Source organism: Cydia fagiglandana, chromosome 23 (assembly GCF_963556715.1).
Source record: "Cydia fagiglandana chromosome 23, ilCydFagi1.1, whole genome shotgun sequence".
NCBI classification, from domain to species: Eukaryota; Metazoa; Arthropoda; class Insecta; order Lepidoptera; family Tortricidae; genus Cydia; species Cydia fagiglandana.
This window is the reverse complement of record NC_085954.1, coordinates 9,892,580-9,907,559: the sequence shown is the minus strand read 5'-3', so window position 1 is coordinate 9,907,559 and position 14,980 is coordinate 9,892,580. Positions and strand designations below refer to the sequence as shown.

Below are 14,980 nucleotides of genomic sequence, written 5' to 3'. Positions count from 1 at the left end.
GACTTTGTTTTATAAGGTATAGTGATGATATTGGTTTTACTAAGAAAAAACATTAGGTAGGTACCTATTTATATTTATTATTTTTGATGAATAATTACATTCACAGTTCTCATACCCTTTGAACGCCATGCCCATCGTGTGCGGCGTATGTTGGTGGTATGTGTAGGGCCTAGTGTACTACATTGTGAACATTCAAGTTTAGTTCATACTTTCACCGATACCGTTTTGTTATTTATTTTAACTTTTTTGCACAAAATACAAATAAAATGTACAAATGGCGGACTTAATGCCAATAGTTATTCTTGGTATCAGAAATATAACAGGTTCGAAGAATGAAATACGAAATTACTTCCAGTTTTTATTATTAATTTCCTGTTAAATATTATTCTTTACGAAATGCTAGACATCAAATTATTACAAATACTACGTGGATGACGCTGAATATTAACATGATCATTCGGAGCCGCGGCCCAATTCCAACAATGCTTATAAGATGTCACAGCGGTGCGATACCAATCTGTCAGTGTTTAAAGTGACGCTTTGATTAAGATAAACTTTGTTCGAATTAGGCCGAGAATGTAATACTATCCTAAAATCACTACTCCAAATTCAGAAAACTTTGTATTTCGTAAGTACTCAGATCTTTTAAACGGAAAGAAAAACCATAGAGATGATAGAGATCATTTAATAATACATTATTATGTTGGCCCTTTGAACAAAATGAAGTAATACATGATAGCCAACATCACAGGAATAATACTTAGAAATAATGATCACTTTTCTTAATTTCGAGTAGCTTATAACATTAAATTTAGCGACAAACAGCAAAAATAATCTCTGACAGAGAATAGGATTTTGCTCGGAAATATAATTAAATTCCTACACTTACATATTGCAACATATTTATTCATAAAGCTTTCCACAACTATTTTATACAATTATTTTCAATATTTTATGAATAACCTGAGTATTTTACCGCATAAAATATATCAATCGCAACGTACAAAAATAGCAACCTCGATACACATTTTGTTACCATTTTTATTTCATTATGTACTTGCTCAATGGAAAAAAATGTGATGAAATATTGCACTTACAAAAAAAAAACTTAACTAGGTTTCTACAACAAATAATACATATGGAATACTAGCAAACATCGATGTATGTGATATGAGCAATAATGAACAATAGTCTATTCATAAATATAACATTTCACTATCCCCCCAACGCCCATTGTCCTACCTGTGGTACTGATTACTTCAATGAAATCTCAACCATTTTAATTTGGACACGGTTGTATTTCTTTTATTTCGCTAAATATTAAAACAAATGAAATTCAACCTTACTCCTTTAACTATTGATTTCAAATTCAAATGAAACTTTTTCTTGGATTGGGTTTAGGAGGATATTATGTTGGCGTCCATACATTACTATAGTATTTTTCAAACATCTTGGGTACAGTCAGCAGCAGAAGTTGCTAACCGTCCAAGGTGTTCAAAATTACCTTGACGAGCTCTTATTCTCTTAACAATAAAGTCACGTCAAGATCATTTTGAACACTTCGCCCGCTTAGCAACTATTGCTGCTGACTGTACGGTCGCAGATGTCATCTCAATACAATGTTGCTAGATATTGCGTTTTAAGTTTAAAAATTGTATGGAAATCACATCTGCCACCGTTCCCCTAGCTGTCTTAAATATACTATTCAAATTGTTGCTGATTAAACTAATCAAATAATAAAATTAGCCAACATAGAAAATACTGAATTTATGAATAGTACTAAAAAAACTAACCAACTACATATTTTTGATACATGTATAAAAGGATCTTACCTACACTTAAAGTGATGCCAATTTATATAACAAAACTTTTAATTTTAATTGCATTATATATATAACGATTTAATAATTTGACAACAAAACAGGACGGTACTACACTACTATGGAATAATATTATAAATAGTAGGTAATCTTTAATAATAAAATCACATTGATTATGATTATGATTTGTTCAACTTCCGAATCCATCAAATGAACATTTAATATTAACTCTGATATACAATCATACAATGAACAAATCTCAAATATCTATCAATTATTATTATACTCAAATAAATCATTGTACTTAATATATTTCCATAGTGTAGTACCAAATGGTTCAAATAATTCCATTATCTATACCAATTGTAAATAAGCCTATATCAATTCAATTCATAAATCTGTAAATAAACAAAATTGCCTCAACCCCCAGCTTAAACTTAAATAATCGTCAAATAAAATAAAAAATGACTTGTTTAATATGATTGCGCATCATTACATGTATTCTACGCAAAAAAATCTCAAATAAAAATCACGATTGAATTTGGCGCCAAAGGTTTTCAAAATGGTTACCGCGCTTTGGAAAATACGTTCTACGACTAATAAAAAAACATTGCATAAAAACGTTTCGCGCCAAAAACCACGCAATTCGAATTTCAAAATACACTCACACTATCACATAGCTCCTAACTGAAGGCTCGTTTACATCGTTCAAGCGACTGGCGCCAGTGCCGCTGGCAAGTTGGAAGCGCATGCCAGTAGCAACGTTCAAAGGAAATTAGCTTTCATGCCGTTTAGTTAGAAGTCGTTGTCGCTGGACGCGTCGTATGTCTCCGCGATGTGCGGCGGCGGCTGGTAGCGACCCGCCGTCAGCACGGGCCCGTGGAACGACTGAGATCGCAGGACGCTGCTGTAATGACATTAATTACAAAATAGTAACTTGTTATAATACTCAAAGCATTGCTGACTTAGCTTCCCGGAGGATGGACTAAAGCCTAATCTTTCACACTTTTTAAGCAGAAGTTGGAGAATCTTTGTTTATTTGGTAGTAACCATTAAAACACAAAAAACGCTTGAAAATGCATAAATGCATTGAGGTAAAAAATTATCACAAATCCGTAGACGATGTAAATAATTAAATTATATTTAATTCCAGCGCTTAATGTTAACTGACGGTAACTGAAGGAAATACTTACCACTCCGCAACTTAATAAGATTAGAATTAAAGCTTTCATTGCAATAATTAGGAGCACAGTATCACAGTCAAGTAGGGTTAGCATTAACATTTGTTAATATAAAGTTTAAGTGCAGGTTGGGTTAGTAGGCAGTAAAGAGACGGTGCAACGTGTTATTTACAGGATTTATAAGTGACTGTTGACATAAAAAATAGTTTTTTGCAAGTAACTACGTGCACACTTTTACAATCATATTTATATAAGATATCTAGCTGACATCTATCCGATTTGAATACGAAGAAATAGATGTAGAGTATTGAAAAAACTTAGAACTATTAAATCGTTTTAGCGTCCAAATAATCCCAGGTTAGTAAAGCTTTGAAAAGATAAGCAATCCAATTAAAAACAAAAAAATGTTTATATTTTTAATAATTTACTATTTTGTGCAGCCAAAAGTTCAGATTTCAATTCGTTGGTCGAAAGCGCGAGATTAAGCTGTCCTGTTTTCTCTTTCAGGATAAAAAAAGACATATAACTGACTTGCTAATTAAGTAAGGCCCAGTTATGACAGAATGAGATAGAAATATATAATTCTACGTCTCATTCTAACACATAACTGCACCGTCTGCACCCTTTCGTCTGGCAAGCAGCAACGTGTTATTTAGTGCCTTTCAAGCGAAATTAAAGCTATAAACACCATAGGTATAGTTGGTGCAAAGTGTCGGACGCCACAACTGTCAAACTGACATTTCGACTGTCAAACTGTCAAATCGACTAACCTCACAGAAACGAGATGGCTTCCTTCTAGCAGTATTGCATGCACATTGAGACGTGTCACGCTCTAGAAGACGTAATGACATGTTAACATTAGTTTAAATAAAGAAAATTAATATTAAATCAATGTTAATAAGAAAATATACTAAAATTACGATAAATTAAGACTTCATTCCTATTATGTTACAATGATGTGGTATGTTAGTACAACAACCAACATTATCAAAATTTAAATATGTACTTATACATTAAAAAGTAAAATTCTTCTATCTTGCTTACTCCCTGCAGGATTCCATTGTCGCCCGTAAAAAAAAAATGTCAAAACTACTCTTGGTTACCCACAAATATGCCTCGGTTGACATAATTCTAGTGACTAGTGAGAAATTTAGTAGAAAAACTTTGTAGTTGATCCTGACATCTTAACTACTAAACATTTTTTTACACTAGAGACTTAATACTTGACTACAGCGTTACTTGCTCACTAAGATCATGTAAACCAAGCATAACACCTACTCTAGTTACCCAAGTAAAAGAAAGTTAACCATAGACAGTATTTTTTTTAATTACCTGGCGGTTTTGGGCGGGGCCTTGGTGCCGGGGGACTTGCCTAGTGCCGCGGCTTTGCGCGGGTCGTATGATGCCCGTCGTTTCCACTTTTCTAATTCTTGTTTTTTTTGTTCTGTGAACAATAGTTTTTCAATGAAAACTACTGCTGGTTATTGAACAATGGATTGTAGAGAGAATAGAACTAGTGAGGGGCTAACGTTGAAATTCGAGCTAATTGAGTTTAGTTACTAACGTGTAAAGTTGAACTCGCGCACGAAGGGTTCCGTACCATTACGCAAAAAACGGCAAAAAGATCACGTTTGTTGTATGGGAGTCCCACTTAAATATTTATTATATTCTGTTTTTAATATTTGTTGTTATAGTGGCAACAGAAATACATCTGTGAAACTTTCCACTGCCTAGGTATCACGGTTCATGAGATACAACCTGGTGACAGGCAGACGGACAGGGGAGTCTTATTAATAAGGACTTAGATTTAAGGACTATACCCTTTGAGTACAGAACCCTAAAAAATTTGTATGCGATTTTAACGTGAAAACACGAAGGTTGAATAGTCAAATTGACCCGTTAGTAAAGTGACTCGGTCAAATTGACCCGTAAGTACGTTACTGGGTCAAATCAACCCGTAAGTACGTTACGGGGTAAAATCGACCCGTAAGAACGTTACTGGGTAAAATTGACCCGTTAGAAAAAAATACTGGGTCTATCTTACCCATCTCAATTTGCTGTGCGGAGCCTCTTTGGGGTCGTTCCGGTAACACAGCCACGTATGTCTTGCTCGGGTCTCTGCGCAGGAAGTTCTTCGGGGAGCTCTCGTTTTTGTACTTGGAGATGTCGAGGTAGCGGGGCGCCACGGATTTATTTACGATGGCTTTACTTATCTCTAGTCTAGACGCTTAATGGGCAAATTTCACCCTTATCTAGAGTGTATGGATAAAAATGACCCTTCATAAAACGTGACTGCGTCAAATTGACTCGTCGGAAAATTTTACTGGGTCAATTTGACCCGTCAGAATAAGTGACTAGGTCAAATTGACAAGTCAGTACGTTACTGGGTCAAATCGACCCGTAAGTACGTTACTGGGTCAAATCGACCCGTAAGAACGTTACGGGGTCAAATTGACCCGTCAAAAATACTGGATCCATCTTACCCATCTCAATTTGCTGTGCGGAGCCTCTTTGCGGTCGCTCAGGCAACACAGCCACGTATGTCTTGCTCGGGTCTCTGCGCAGGAAGTTCTTCGGGGAGGTCTCGTTTTTGTACTTGGAGATGTCGAGGTAGCGGGGCGCCAGGGGCTTCTTTACGGTGGATTTACTTATCTCTAGTCTAGACGCTTAATGGGCACACCCTGATCTAGAGTGTATGGGACAAATTGACCCTTCATAATAAGTGACTGCGTCAAATTACCTCGTCGGAAAGTGACTGGGTCAATTTGACTCGTTAGAAAAAGTGACAGGGTCAAATCGACCCGTAAGTACGTTACGGGGTCAAATCGACCCGTAAGTACGTTACGGGGTCAAATTGATCCGTCAGAAAAATATACTGGGTCTATCTTACCCATCTCAATTTGCTGTGCGGAGCCTCGTTGCGGTCGCTCAGGTAACACAGCCACATATGTCTTGCTCGGGTCTCTGCGCAGGAAGTTCTTCGGGGAGCTCTCGTTTTTGTACTTGGAGATGTCGAGGTAGCGGGGCGCCACGGATTTCTTTACGATGGCTTTACTTATCTCTAGTCTAGACGCTTAATGGGCAAATTTCACCCTTATGTAGAAAGTGTATGGGTCAAATTGACTCTTCATAACAAGTGACTGCGTCAAATTGACTCGACGTAAAAAGAGACTAGTTCAAATTGACAAGTCGGTACGTTACTGGGTCAAATCGACCCGTAAGTACGTTACGGGGTCAAATTGATCCGTCAGAAAAATATACTGGGTCTATCTTACCCATCTCAATTTGCTGTGCGGAGCCTCTTTGCGGTCGCTCAGGCAGCACGGCCACATATGTCTTGCTCGGGTCTCTGCGCAGGAAGTTCTTCGGGGAGCTCTCGTTTTTGTACTTGGAGATGTCGAGGTAGCGGGGCGCCACGGGCTTCTTGAGCGAGGTGGTAGATGAGGACATGGAGAAGTCGCCGCTGTACCTGGAGGGGAAGATGTAAGGGTTAACTTTGAAGAAGCCACAGAATAAATAATAGTACGCTAGTACTATTATTTATTCCTAACCTTCTAAGGTTCACTCTTCTAAGAAGCTTCTAAGGTTCACTCTCTAACAAAACGCGTCTATTAAGACAGACAGACGTCTACTTTGACCGCTAGGTGGCGCGCCAGGCGTCCGTTCCGTAGCGATGCGCGGCAACTACAACTGCTAGACACCAAAATTGGTGTGGGCCGCATGTACAGTCAAGGAATTTAAATTCCGACCCATTTCGTACTTTGTCACAGTGACAACCGTATGAGGTCTCTAGCGGCTTTCATATTGATTGTCACTGTGACAAAGTACGAAATGGGTCGGAATTTAAATTCCTTGACTGTACTTGTAGCGACCGACGAAATCGCGGAGTGAGCCACGCCTGAAGAAACTTAGCGCCATTCATTAACCCGGGCCCCGGGTTATCCGGTTAAACCTGGAGTACACAACCCTACTATCTTAGGATAGTATTCCACCTGTCCAATTTATTGGTCTAATGTGCATCTCACTCTCTCATTAACCCCTCAACTGTGGGAGCGCCTTTCAGGCGGTCATAAAATTGGCGGTTTATCTGTGGCTCAACCTGCCAGGTTCGCATAATTTGCGCCTAAACTTAAGGTAAAATATCAGTGAAACATATGTTTAACTCGCTCTGACATATTTAATCGTGGAGTGAATGAAGCAAGACAGCTAGCAAGCGAACATTTGAATGATCAACGGTTGAAAAAGTCGTTAACTTTCGTCAGTCAAAAACAGCCACTGTGACGAGTAGGATGTTACGTGTTTTTATAGTAAAATTGTGGATTTTTATGGTGAAACCGTTAAAAAGCTGAGGAAATGTCAGTAAACTTTTGTAAATATTATGTTTGGGTGTGTTTTTAGAATAATATAAGTGCTAAAGGTGTGAAGAAATGACATGCCAAGTCATAGCCGAAATTTTCTTACTCGGTTTCTTATTATTTGTATAAGTTTTACTATGTCTCAAAACAATCATAATAGGTCGTAGTTCATATAGATTATATTAAATACAATGAAATTAGTTTAAAATCTGTTTAAAGTGAATAATAGCTATCAAACTAAATAACGGTTGGCACATAACCTCTCGGGCTGTCGCAACAGACTGGACGAGCACCTGCCAGGCTGTCGCCACAGACGGCGCTGTCATGTTACTAACGCACGTTTGCATAGCATGGACATTCCACTTACTAATTCTACGATACTTCTCTTTCCACATAGGCTATAATAACACAGCTCAGCGCAACTGTAATGAGTGAGAGCAAGGGCTGGACATTTAATTTGTAAGATTATAGTTTGGTCCATGAAGTCTTTATACTGAGATTGACGAGTATAAAAAATTTGATATAAATTAATTATGCAAGGGTTTTAATATGGGTACTAGGCGACAGTGATGATGATGATGATGATGATAATAATAATGATGGTGGTGGGGTTTGCTATTAAGATTTGAGGTGTTACTCTTCACACATTCTGAAATATCCCTTTATTGCTCTTACGGTCTAGGTATGTCCATATTAATCAAACCATATAGATGTGATTTGGTCTATATTTGTCTTGTTTTCAGATCAAGTTTTTAGATGTTTTTTTGTTTAATAAGAACAAGTGCGATTATTTATTATTAAATATTGTTTCATTAATACCCTGAGAAACGGAATTTCTTTGGATTAAGGCTGCTGGTTGCTGTGATTTTTCAACATTTTGTGGGCTATCAATGGTGCATGAATAAATAAAAGCATTTTTTAAACATTTCTTACCATATAACTACTGCACCTGCATTACTATTACTTTGGCCACAGATAGTTTACAACTTAAATTTCTTATTTATGTATAAAATTATTACATAGGGTGTGGTAGGACTCCACAATGCATGTAATTAGAAACTTATTTACGTGCGCCATTTCTAGGGCAGACATAATTTCAATAAAGTTTTCAAATGGTATATATCATGTATTTAATTGATAAGCCTGACATTTTATGTTTTTTTGATGTGTATGATTACATTATGTACATTATTAGAGTAACAGATACGCCTAAAAACTGTTTATTTTTTTATTACAATAGAAAATGAAAGATACATTTCGGTACCTATAATTTGAATTCGACTGTACAGTTATTTTATGTTAGTTTAATGGTCGTAATTTTAAGTAGCAGTTAGATAATTAAATAAAGAGCAGAAAAAATACAAACTATAGACTGTATCATTGTAAAAAACGGAATAAATCGCAATTTTCCACTTGCACGTGGACCTAGAAACCCTGTCTGTGGAGCAGACCCCTTAGGCTGCCAACAGATGAGGGGGAGCGGCCATATTCATCTCCCACAGCTGAGGGGTTAAGCAAAATTTGAGACGAAAATACACATTGGACCAAGTAATTGGACAGGTGGAGTGCACCCTTAAGCGGGCATTACATTATACAATTTGCAGTGCGCTAGCTGAGTTAGCGCACTAATTTAGTATAGTGTAAAGACAGTTAGCCAGTTAGAGACCCAATCTAGTGCAATCGCATGTGCTCTGCCGCACTAACGCTATCTAGCGCACTAGAACGCATAGTGTAAATGGTTTTAGCGCGCTTAGCGCTTACTGTGTAAGGTCAGTTGTCGGCACGCCACCGACGCACTCGAACACGCGTATGATGTATGATGGATGTTTTATTGTTTTAGTTATTGCATTTCAGTTCAAAATGACGCAGCCACAGACTAGGGAAAAGGAAGTACCTACTGCTAAAATCTTCTTCTTCAATAATGAACTTTATAAAGACATGCCATTATTATGGGATAAAAAACATAAAGATTACAAATACAAAGACATTAGAAATTATGGTAACAAAGTGCTTCTCGAAATGTACAAAGAATTCGACTGAAACGCGACCTTCGACCGAAACGCGACGTTCGATTCGAACGATGATCACTGCTGAAATGAAAATAAGACACTAACTAGCGTCGCTAGTTAGTGTAGTGTAATGAACAAGCTCTTTTTTATCTCGCCGAGCAACACTTAATTAGCGCTCTGCAAATTGTATAATGTAATGCCCGCTTTAGGCATGTCTTTGCGAAAATCCTACACCAACAAAAAATAGTCAAAACATTACCTATAATCTACGGGAAACCAACGCTTGCGCGATGTACAAATAGCGCCGCACGTAACAGCGCCATCTCCCGGACAATTAAGTAAACAAAATAAAGTGCTTACCTCTGCTGCTTCGCCTGTGCCGCCGGCTTCTTTCCCTGTCTCATCACAACCGGAGCGCTCCTATCCTCCGTCCCGCTCTCTCCCTCCGTATCACTAGTCCCAGTTGTCATACTCTTCTCATGGCTAAATATGGACGAATTCCTAGGACTACTGCCATTGGTTGTTGACGTATCGCTGTCTAGAATAAAAGTTTTTCTCTTGTCTATGGCTTCGGCTTTGGAGAGGAAATCTATGTTCTCTTTGGTCGGCGTTATGTCATCTAAGATGAAGGTTTTCCGTTTGTCTGTGTGTACGCTGCGTTTGAGCTTTTCTGCGGGTTGGTTGACCTGTAAATATTTAAAAAAATGTCATCTAAATATTATTTATAACCTAAAAACGTCAAATCTTGCAATACATTTTTTTAAATGACAGGTGTCATCCTACCCTTCGAAAGTTTGAAAAACATTATTATAGTAACTGTAACCACAGAATAAATAATAGTACTAGGTACAGAAGGTTCCCTCTCTAACAAAACATGTCTATTACGACAGATATGACCGCTAGGTGGCGCAAGCAGGCGTCCGTTCTGTAGCGGTGCGCGGCAACTACTATGGCTAGACACCAAAATTGCTGCAACTAAAAGTGAGGCATACCGTTCGAACCCTGTCATGTCACCCCCCCCCCCCCCATACCTAATTTGAACCCCCAAATCGTAAATAGCAAGAAACATTCCAAACCCTAAGTACAATCTACGGGAAACAAACGATAGCGCGATGTAGAAAAATCTCCCCACTGAACTGCGCCATCTACCGCACAATTGAGTAAACTTTTCCAAATATATTACCTGGAAATTAGTGACGTAATCCCTCGTCATGACCACATCATTATTGACCGCCTGCCTTCTTAAGTCGCGGTATTCCTTCGGCCTGAGGTCCAAGTGTGTTGAGGTGATCATAGGGTCTATGGGCAGGGTCATGAGGTCCTTTCAAGACACCACACATTCTAATTTAAACCCCCAAATCTCAAAGAGCAAAAACATTCCAAACCTTAAGTACAATCTACGGGAAACAAACGATAGCGCGATGTAGAAAAATCTCCCCACTGAACAGCGCCACCTACCGTACAATTGAGTAAACTTTTCCAAATATCTTACCTGGAAATTAGTGACGTAATCCCTCGTCATGACCACATCATTATTGACCGCCTGCCTTCTTAAGTCGCGGTATTCCTTCGGCCTGAGGTCCAAGATGTCCGAGTGTGTTGAGGTGATCATAGGGTCTATGGGCAGGGTCATGGGGTCCTCTTCGGATGAGTAGTCGAGGGTCTCGAGGTCCGCTATGTTGGTGGTGTGGAAGGACTGCGAGCGGTGAACTGGCGATGAATGGCTGAAAAAAATAAAATAAATATTCTAGAATCTTAGACAATTAATTTCACTAGGCGACGATGGGTAAGGGTGGTGTTCCTTCTGTCCAATATACACGGTGTAACATGAGTAAACCGAATAATTTTAACAGCGTATTCCTGATCATATTTAGAGACAAAAATGTCGTATAAACCTTTTTGAAATTCGCCTAGTTTCAGAGATATTATTAATTAAAAAAAAACAAGTTTTTATTGTATACATAGTGTAAAAGGCCTTTTTGATGGTAATGTTGCTGCTATGGGACGTAGTCTAAATATCCTTATTGATAGATGTCAAAAAGTGACAAGTAACACTTTGCAAAAAGTAGGTTCTACGAAAAAAAAAATTTAAAAATCAATTTTTCCTTCCTAAAATCCTTTTTTAGTGACAAGTTTACCAATAACATTTATTTTTTATGTACAAATACATTCAAAAAATTGAATAAAACAAAACAAAAAAAATTTTTTTTTGCGAAATTGACCTAAACTCATATTACATTTTTTGCTTCTTTTGACCTCAGAAATGCGTGGTTAAAATTATTCGGTTTCCTCATGTTACACTGTGTATTGGTTCATGTCATTGCGTCTCACTATCTCATGAAGTAAAATGTGAGACAAAATACTAAATAAGCAGGGTTTTTGATAAGAGGCTCTTAAAGAATACTAGGCTCAAAGATCCTTAAATACGCCTTAGTCAAGATATCATGCAATGATGGTTTGATGCTGAGCATACACCGTAGCCTAGAGGCTTGTAACGGCTTGGTAAACGCATTTCTTCTGTTAAATATATATTTAGGTATCTGGGAGAACTAAGGTCGTCCTTGTTGCGCTTTTGCCTCTTGGCCAGGCCATCTGCTTTCTCCTTCCCTCCTGGGCAGCTTTCATGTGGTCGTATGACGGTCGTTTCTTCACGTACCTGGGAGAACTAAGGTCGTCCTTGTTGCACTCCTGCCTCTTGGCCATCTGCTTTCTCCTTCCCTCCTGGGTCGCTTTCATGGGCTCGTATGACGATCGTTTCTTCACGTACCTGGGAGAACTAAGGTCGTCCTTGTTGCACTCCTGCCTCTTGGCCATCTGCTTTCTTCTTCCCTCCTGAGCCCCTTTCATGGGGTTGTATGACGATCGGTTCTTCACGTACCTGGGAGAACTAAGGTCGTCCTTGTTGCACTCCTGCCTCTTGGCCATCTGCTTTCTCCTTCCCTCCTGGGTCGCTTTCATGGGCTCGTATGACGATCGTTTCTTCACGTACCTGGGAGAACTAAGGTCGTCCTTGTTACACTCCTGCCTCTTGGCCATCTGCTTTCTCCTTCCCTCCTGGGCCGCTTTCATGGGGTCGTATGACGACCGTTTCTTCCAGTTGTTAAACTCTGCCTCTTTAGAAGCGAGTGCAGAGGATGAACGGTATTGGCTTGGTTTCTTTTGACCTGAAAGATTAATGTTAAATGATAATTATTATAATAAAACCAGCCAAGTGCAAACCGGACTCGCGCACGCTGGGTTCCGTACCATTACGCAAAAAACGGCAGAAAATCACGTTTGTTGAATGGAAGCCACATTTAAATATTTATTTTATTCTGTTTCAGTATTTGTTGTTATAGCGGCAACAGAAATACATCATCTGTGAAAATTTCAACTGCCTAGACAGACACACGGACGGAGGAGTCTTAGTAATAGGGTCCCGTTTTTACCCTTTGGGTACGGAACAATAAAAAGGCAGACAACGACTCATGCCAAACTACACTATCCCCACCACTTACGTCGCACTACAATCAGTGTTGCCAACTCGGATCTTGAAAGAAATGCTAGACTAATGTGTAGATTATGCCAAAATTATGCCAAATATTTTTGAAATATGCTAAAAAAAATGCTAGTGTCACTTAAAATACATACATTTTTCAAATTTGCCGCCTTTCTACTGACAAGATCTGCTTGACCAACTTTATATAGACCGTCGACGTCCATCCGCCCACAAAAGTCAAAATTCATATGAAAATATGGACCACATAAGGCGATGGCGCATATTGTTGCTGCCAAGTTGGTGCAAACTTGGCTTACGACTAAATTATGCTAAAAAATATGCCAGATGCTAAATGGAAAATTTTGGAGCCAAAGCGAGTGAAAATATGCCAGATCTGGCATCATTTATGCCAAGTTGGCAACACTGACAACAATAACAGCTGTACCGAGCCAATCGATTAGCACTACCTGTTGCCAAACAACAACAAACGAGCGGCCTCGTGTTGCAACCGAGACGAATCACACCGAACGACGTTACTGTGATTACCTATATACATAACTTCGTATGGTATGCGTCAAAGATATACAGTGTGGAAAGATAAGTCGGCCCCTGGAGGGAAACTACCTTAAACCCTTAAACTGGCTCATTTTACTTAAAGGAGACATTCCTTTATTTTTTTTAAGAAACCTAACTGCATTTAAAGATTTTTCTTTTTTTCTTCAATTTGGCTTGTCTAAAAAAATCTTTAGTACTAAATATTCGAATTATGGATATTTTAACCGACAGACGAGTGTAAGACCTAATGTTTCTTGAAGAAATGTTATCAGTAACATTAACTGTATCGACTAGTAGAATAAAAATGCGAGTGTTTATTTTTTGGAATTTTTTGTCGGTTCGAGTCCCGGGCGAGGCAAGCGAGTTTTAGAAAATCTTTGAATGCAGTTTTGTTTCTTTTTTAAAATAAAGAAATGTCTCCTTTAAGTAAAATGAGCCAGCTTAAGGATTTAAGGTAGTTTCCCTCCAGGGCCCGACTTATCTTTCCAACCTGTAGAAGAATTTTTAAGAAAAAAAATTCAAACTCACGAGTCTCACGACCTTCTGACCATTTGGTTGTTTTAAGTTTTAACCAAGCCGTGTTTAACGCAGAATTGTGATTTTCCTCAAATGACCGGGCAATGACAAACAAAAATAATGAGAGAAGAGTATACGTTACGTTCAATGTTCATTGTAGCGATGCTACATAATTTCCTATACCAAACAGGTACTTTCTCATACAATGTGACCTGTACAACATTAGTGTCGCATTTTGGACAAAATAACATACACCAGAGTATGACACTTATGTAAAACTATAATGTACCTTCTCAGCTGTAGGTTGATTAGCATATCCTGCCTCCTGGTTAACTGGTTTCGAAGAAACAAGTCTAAAGAGTATGCCACTCGAACGGAACTTGTCACCCAGATTGTGTAGAGGTTGTTGAACCAAACCTGGCTTCACGTATATCAAAATGATCCTCGTGATATATCCTAACTGCCCAAGTAGGTCACATCCTAATTTAATTTGTATTTTAGAATCATTTATGAAATTATATAAAAACATAAAAAAGACTTTCGTTGGGTAGTCGTAAGCGTGACAGCCCGGTGACAGCTAAGAATATAGGCGTTTTGTTCAGGCATAAGCAAGGATATATTCCAAAGGAAACAAAGTAGAAACGTACGATAAAAATATAATTATTAGTAATTATTATTAACCACTTAAAATATTACAAGTATTAATGAGCATTGATATTTTTCGAGAACCATTTGATTTAGAAAAGATTTAAGTTGGTTTGACGTTTAATGTGTTGATGTGAATCGAAACGCAACGTGTCCGGGAGGAGATGATTTCGAACTGTCACTTCACTTGGGGGGTTGGAATTGGCTCGCTAGCATTGATATCGCTCCTAATCATGTAAAGGTTGAAATAAACCATTTTCGTCTCCTTCCGCCGCCTGGCTCGGCCAGGGGGGAGATTGGGATGTTAAGTTGCGTGTATCGCCGAGTGTGTGTTGTGCGCGAAAAGTGCGCAAGCTACCGTGTGCGTTCCACGTCATCGGCGAGCGCAAGCGTGGCCGATGGCCGTGTTTCCCCGAGCGTC

At 38.6% G+C, this 14,980-nt stretch overlaps 1 protein-coding gene across 1 annotated transcript in view; it reads right to left on the bottom strand.

Moving 5' to 3' along the window:
* Positions 1–345: 345 nt before the first annotated feature.
* LOC134675920 (uncharacterized) overlaps positions 346–14,980 on the bottom strand; it is a 92,082-nt gene continuing 77,447 nt past the window's right edge. Inside the window, exons 4-10 of the mRNA XM_063534265.1 lie at positions 12,355–12,529; positions 10,858–11,089; positions 9,726–10,051; positions 6,419–6,470; positions 5,892–6,039; positions 4,334–4,445; positions 346–2,727 (exon numbers count right to left, since the gene is read on the bottom strand). Coding sequence (XP_063390335.1) covers positions 2,616–2,727; positions 4,334–4,445; positions 5,892–6,039; positions 6,419–6,470; positions 9,726–10,051; positions 10,858–11,089; positions 12,355–12,529 — 1,157 coding nt within the window. The 3' untranslated portion in view covers positions 346–2,615. The remainder of the gene's footprint in view (positions 2,728–4,333; positions 4,446–5,891; positions 6,040–6,418; positions 6,471–9,725; positions 10,052–10,857; positions 11,090–12,354; positions 12,530–14,980) is intronic.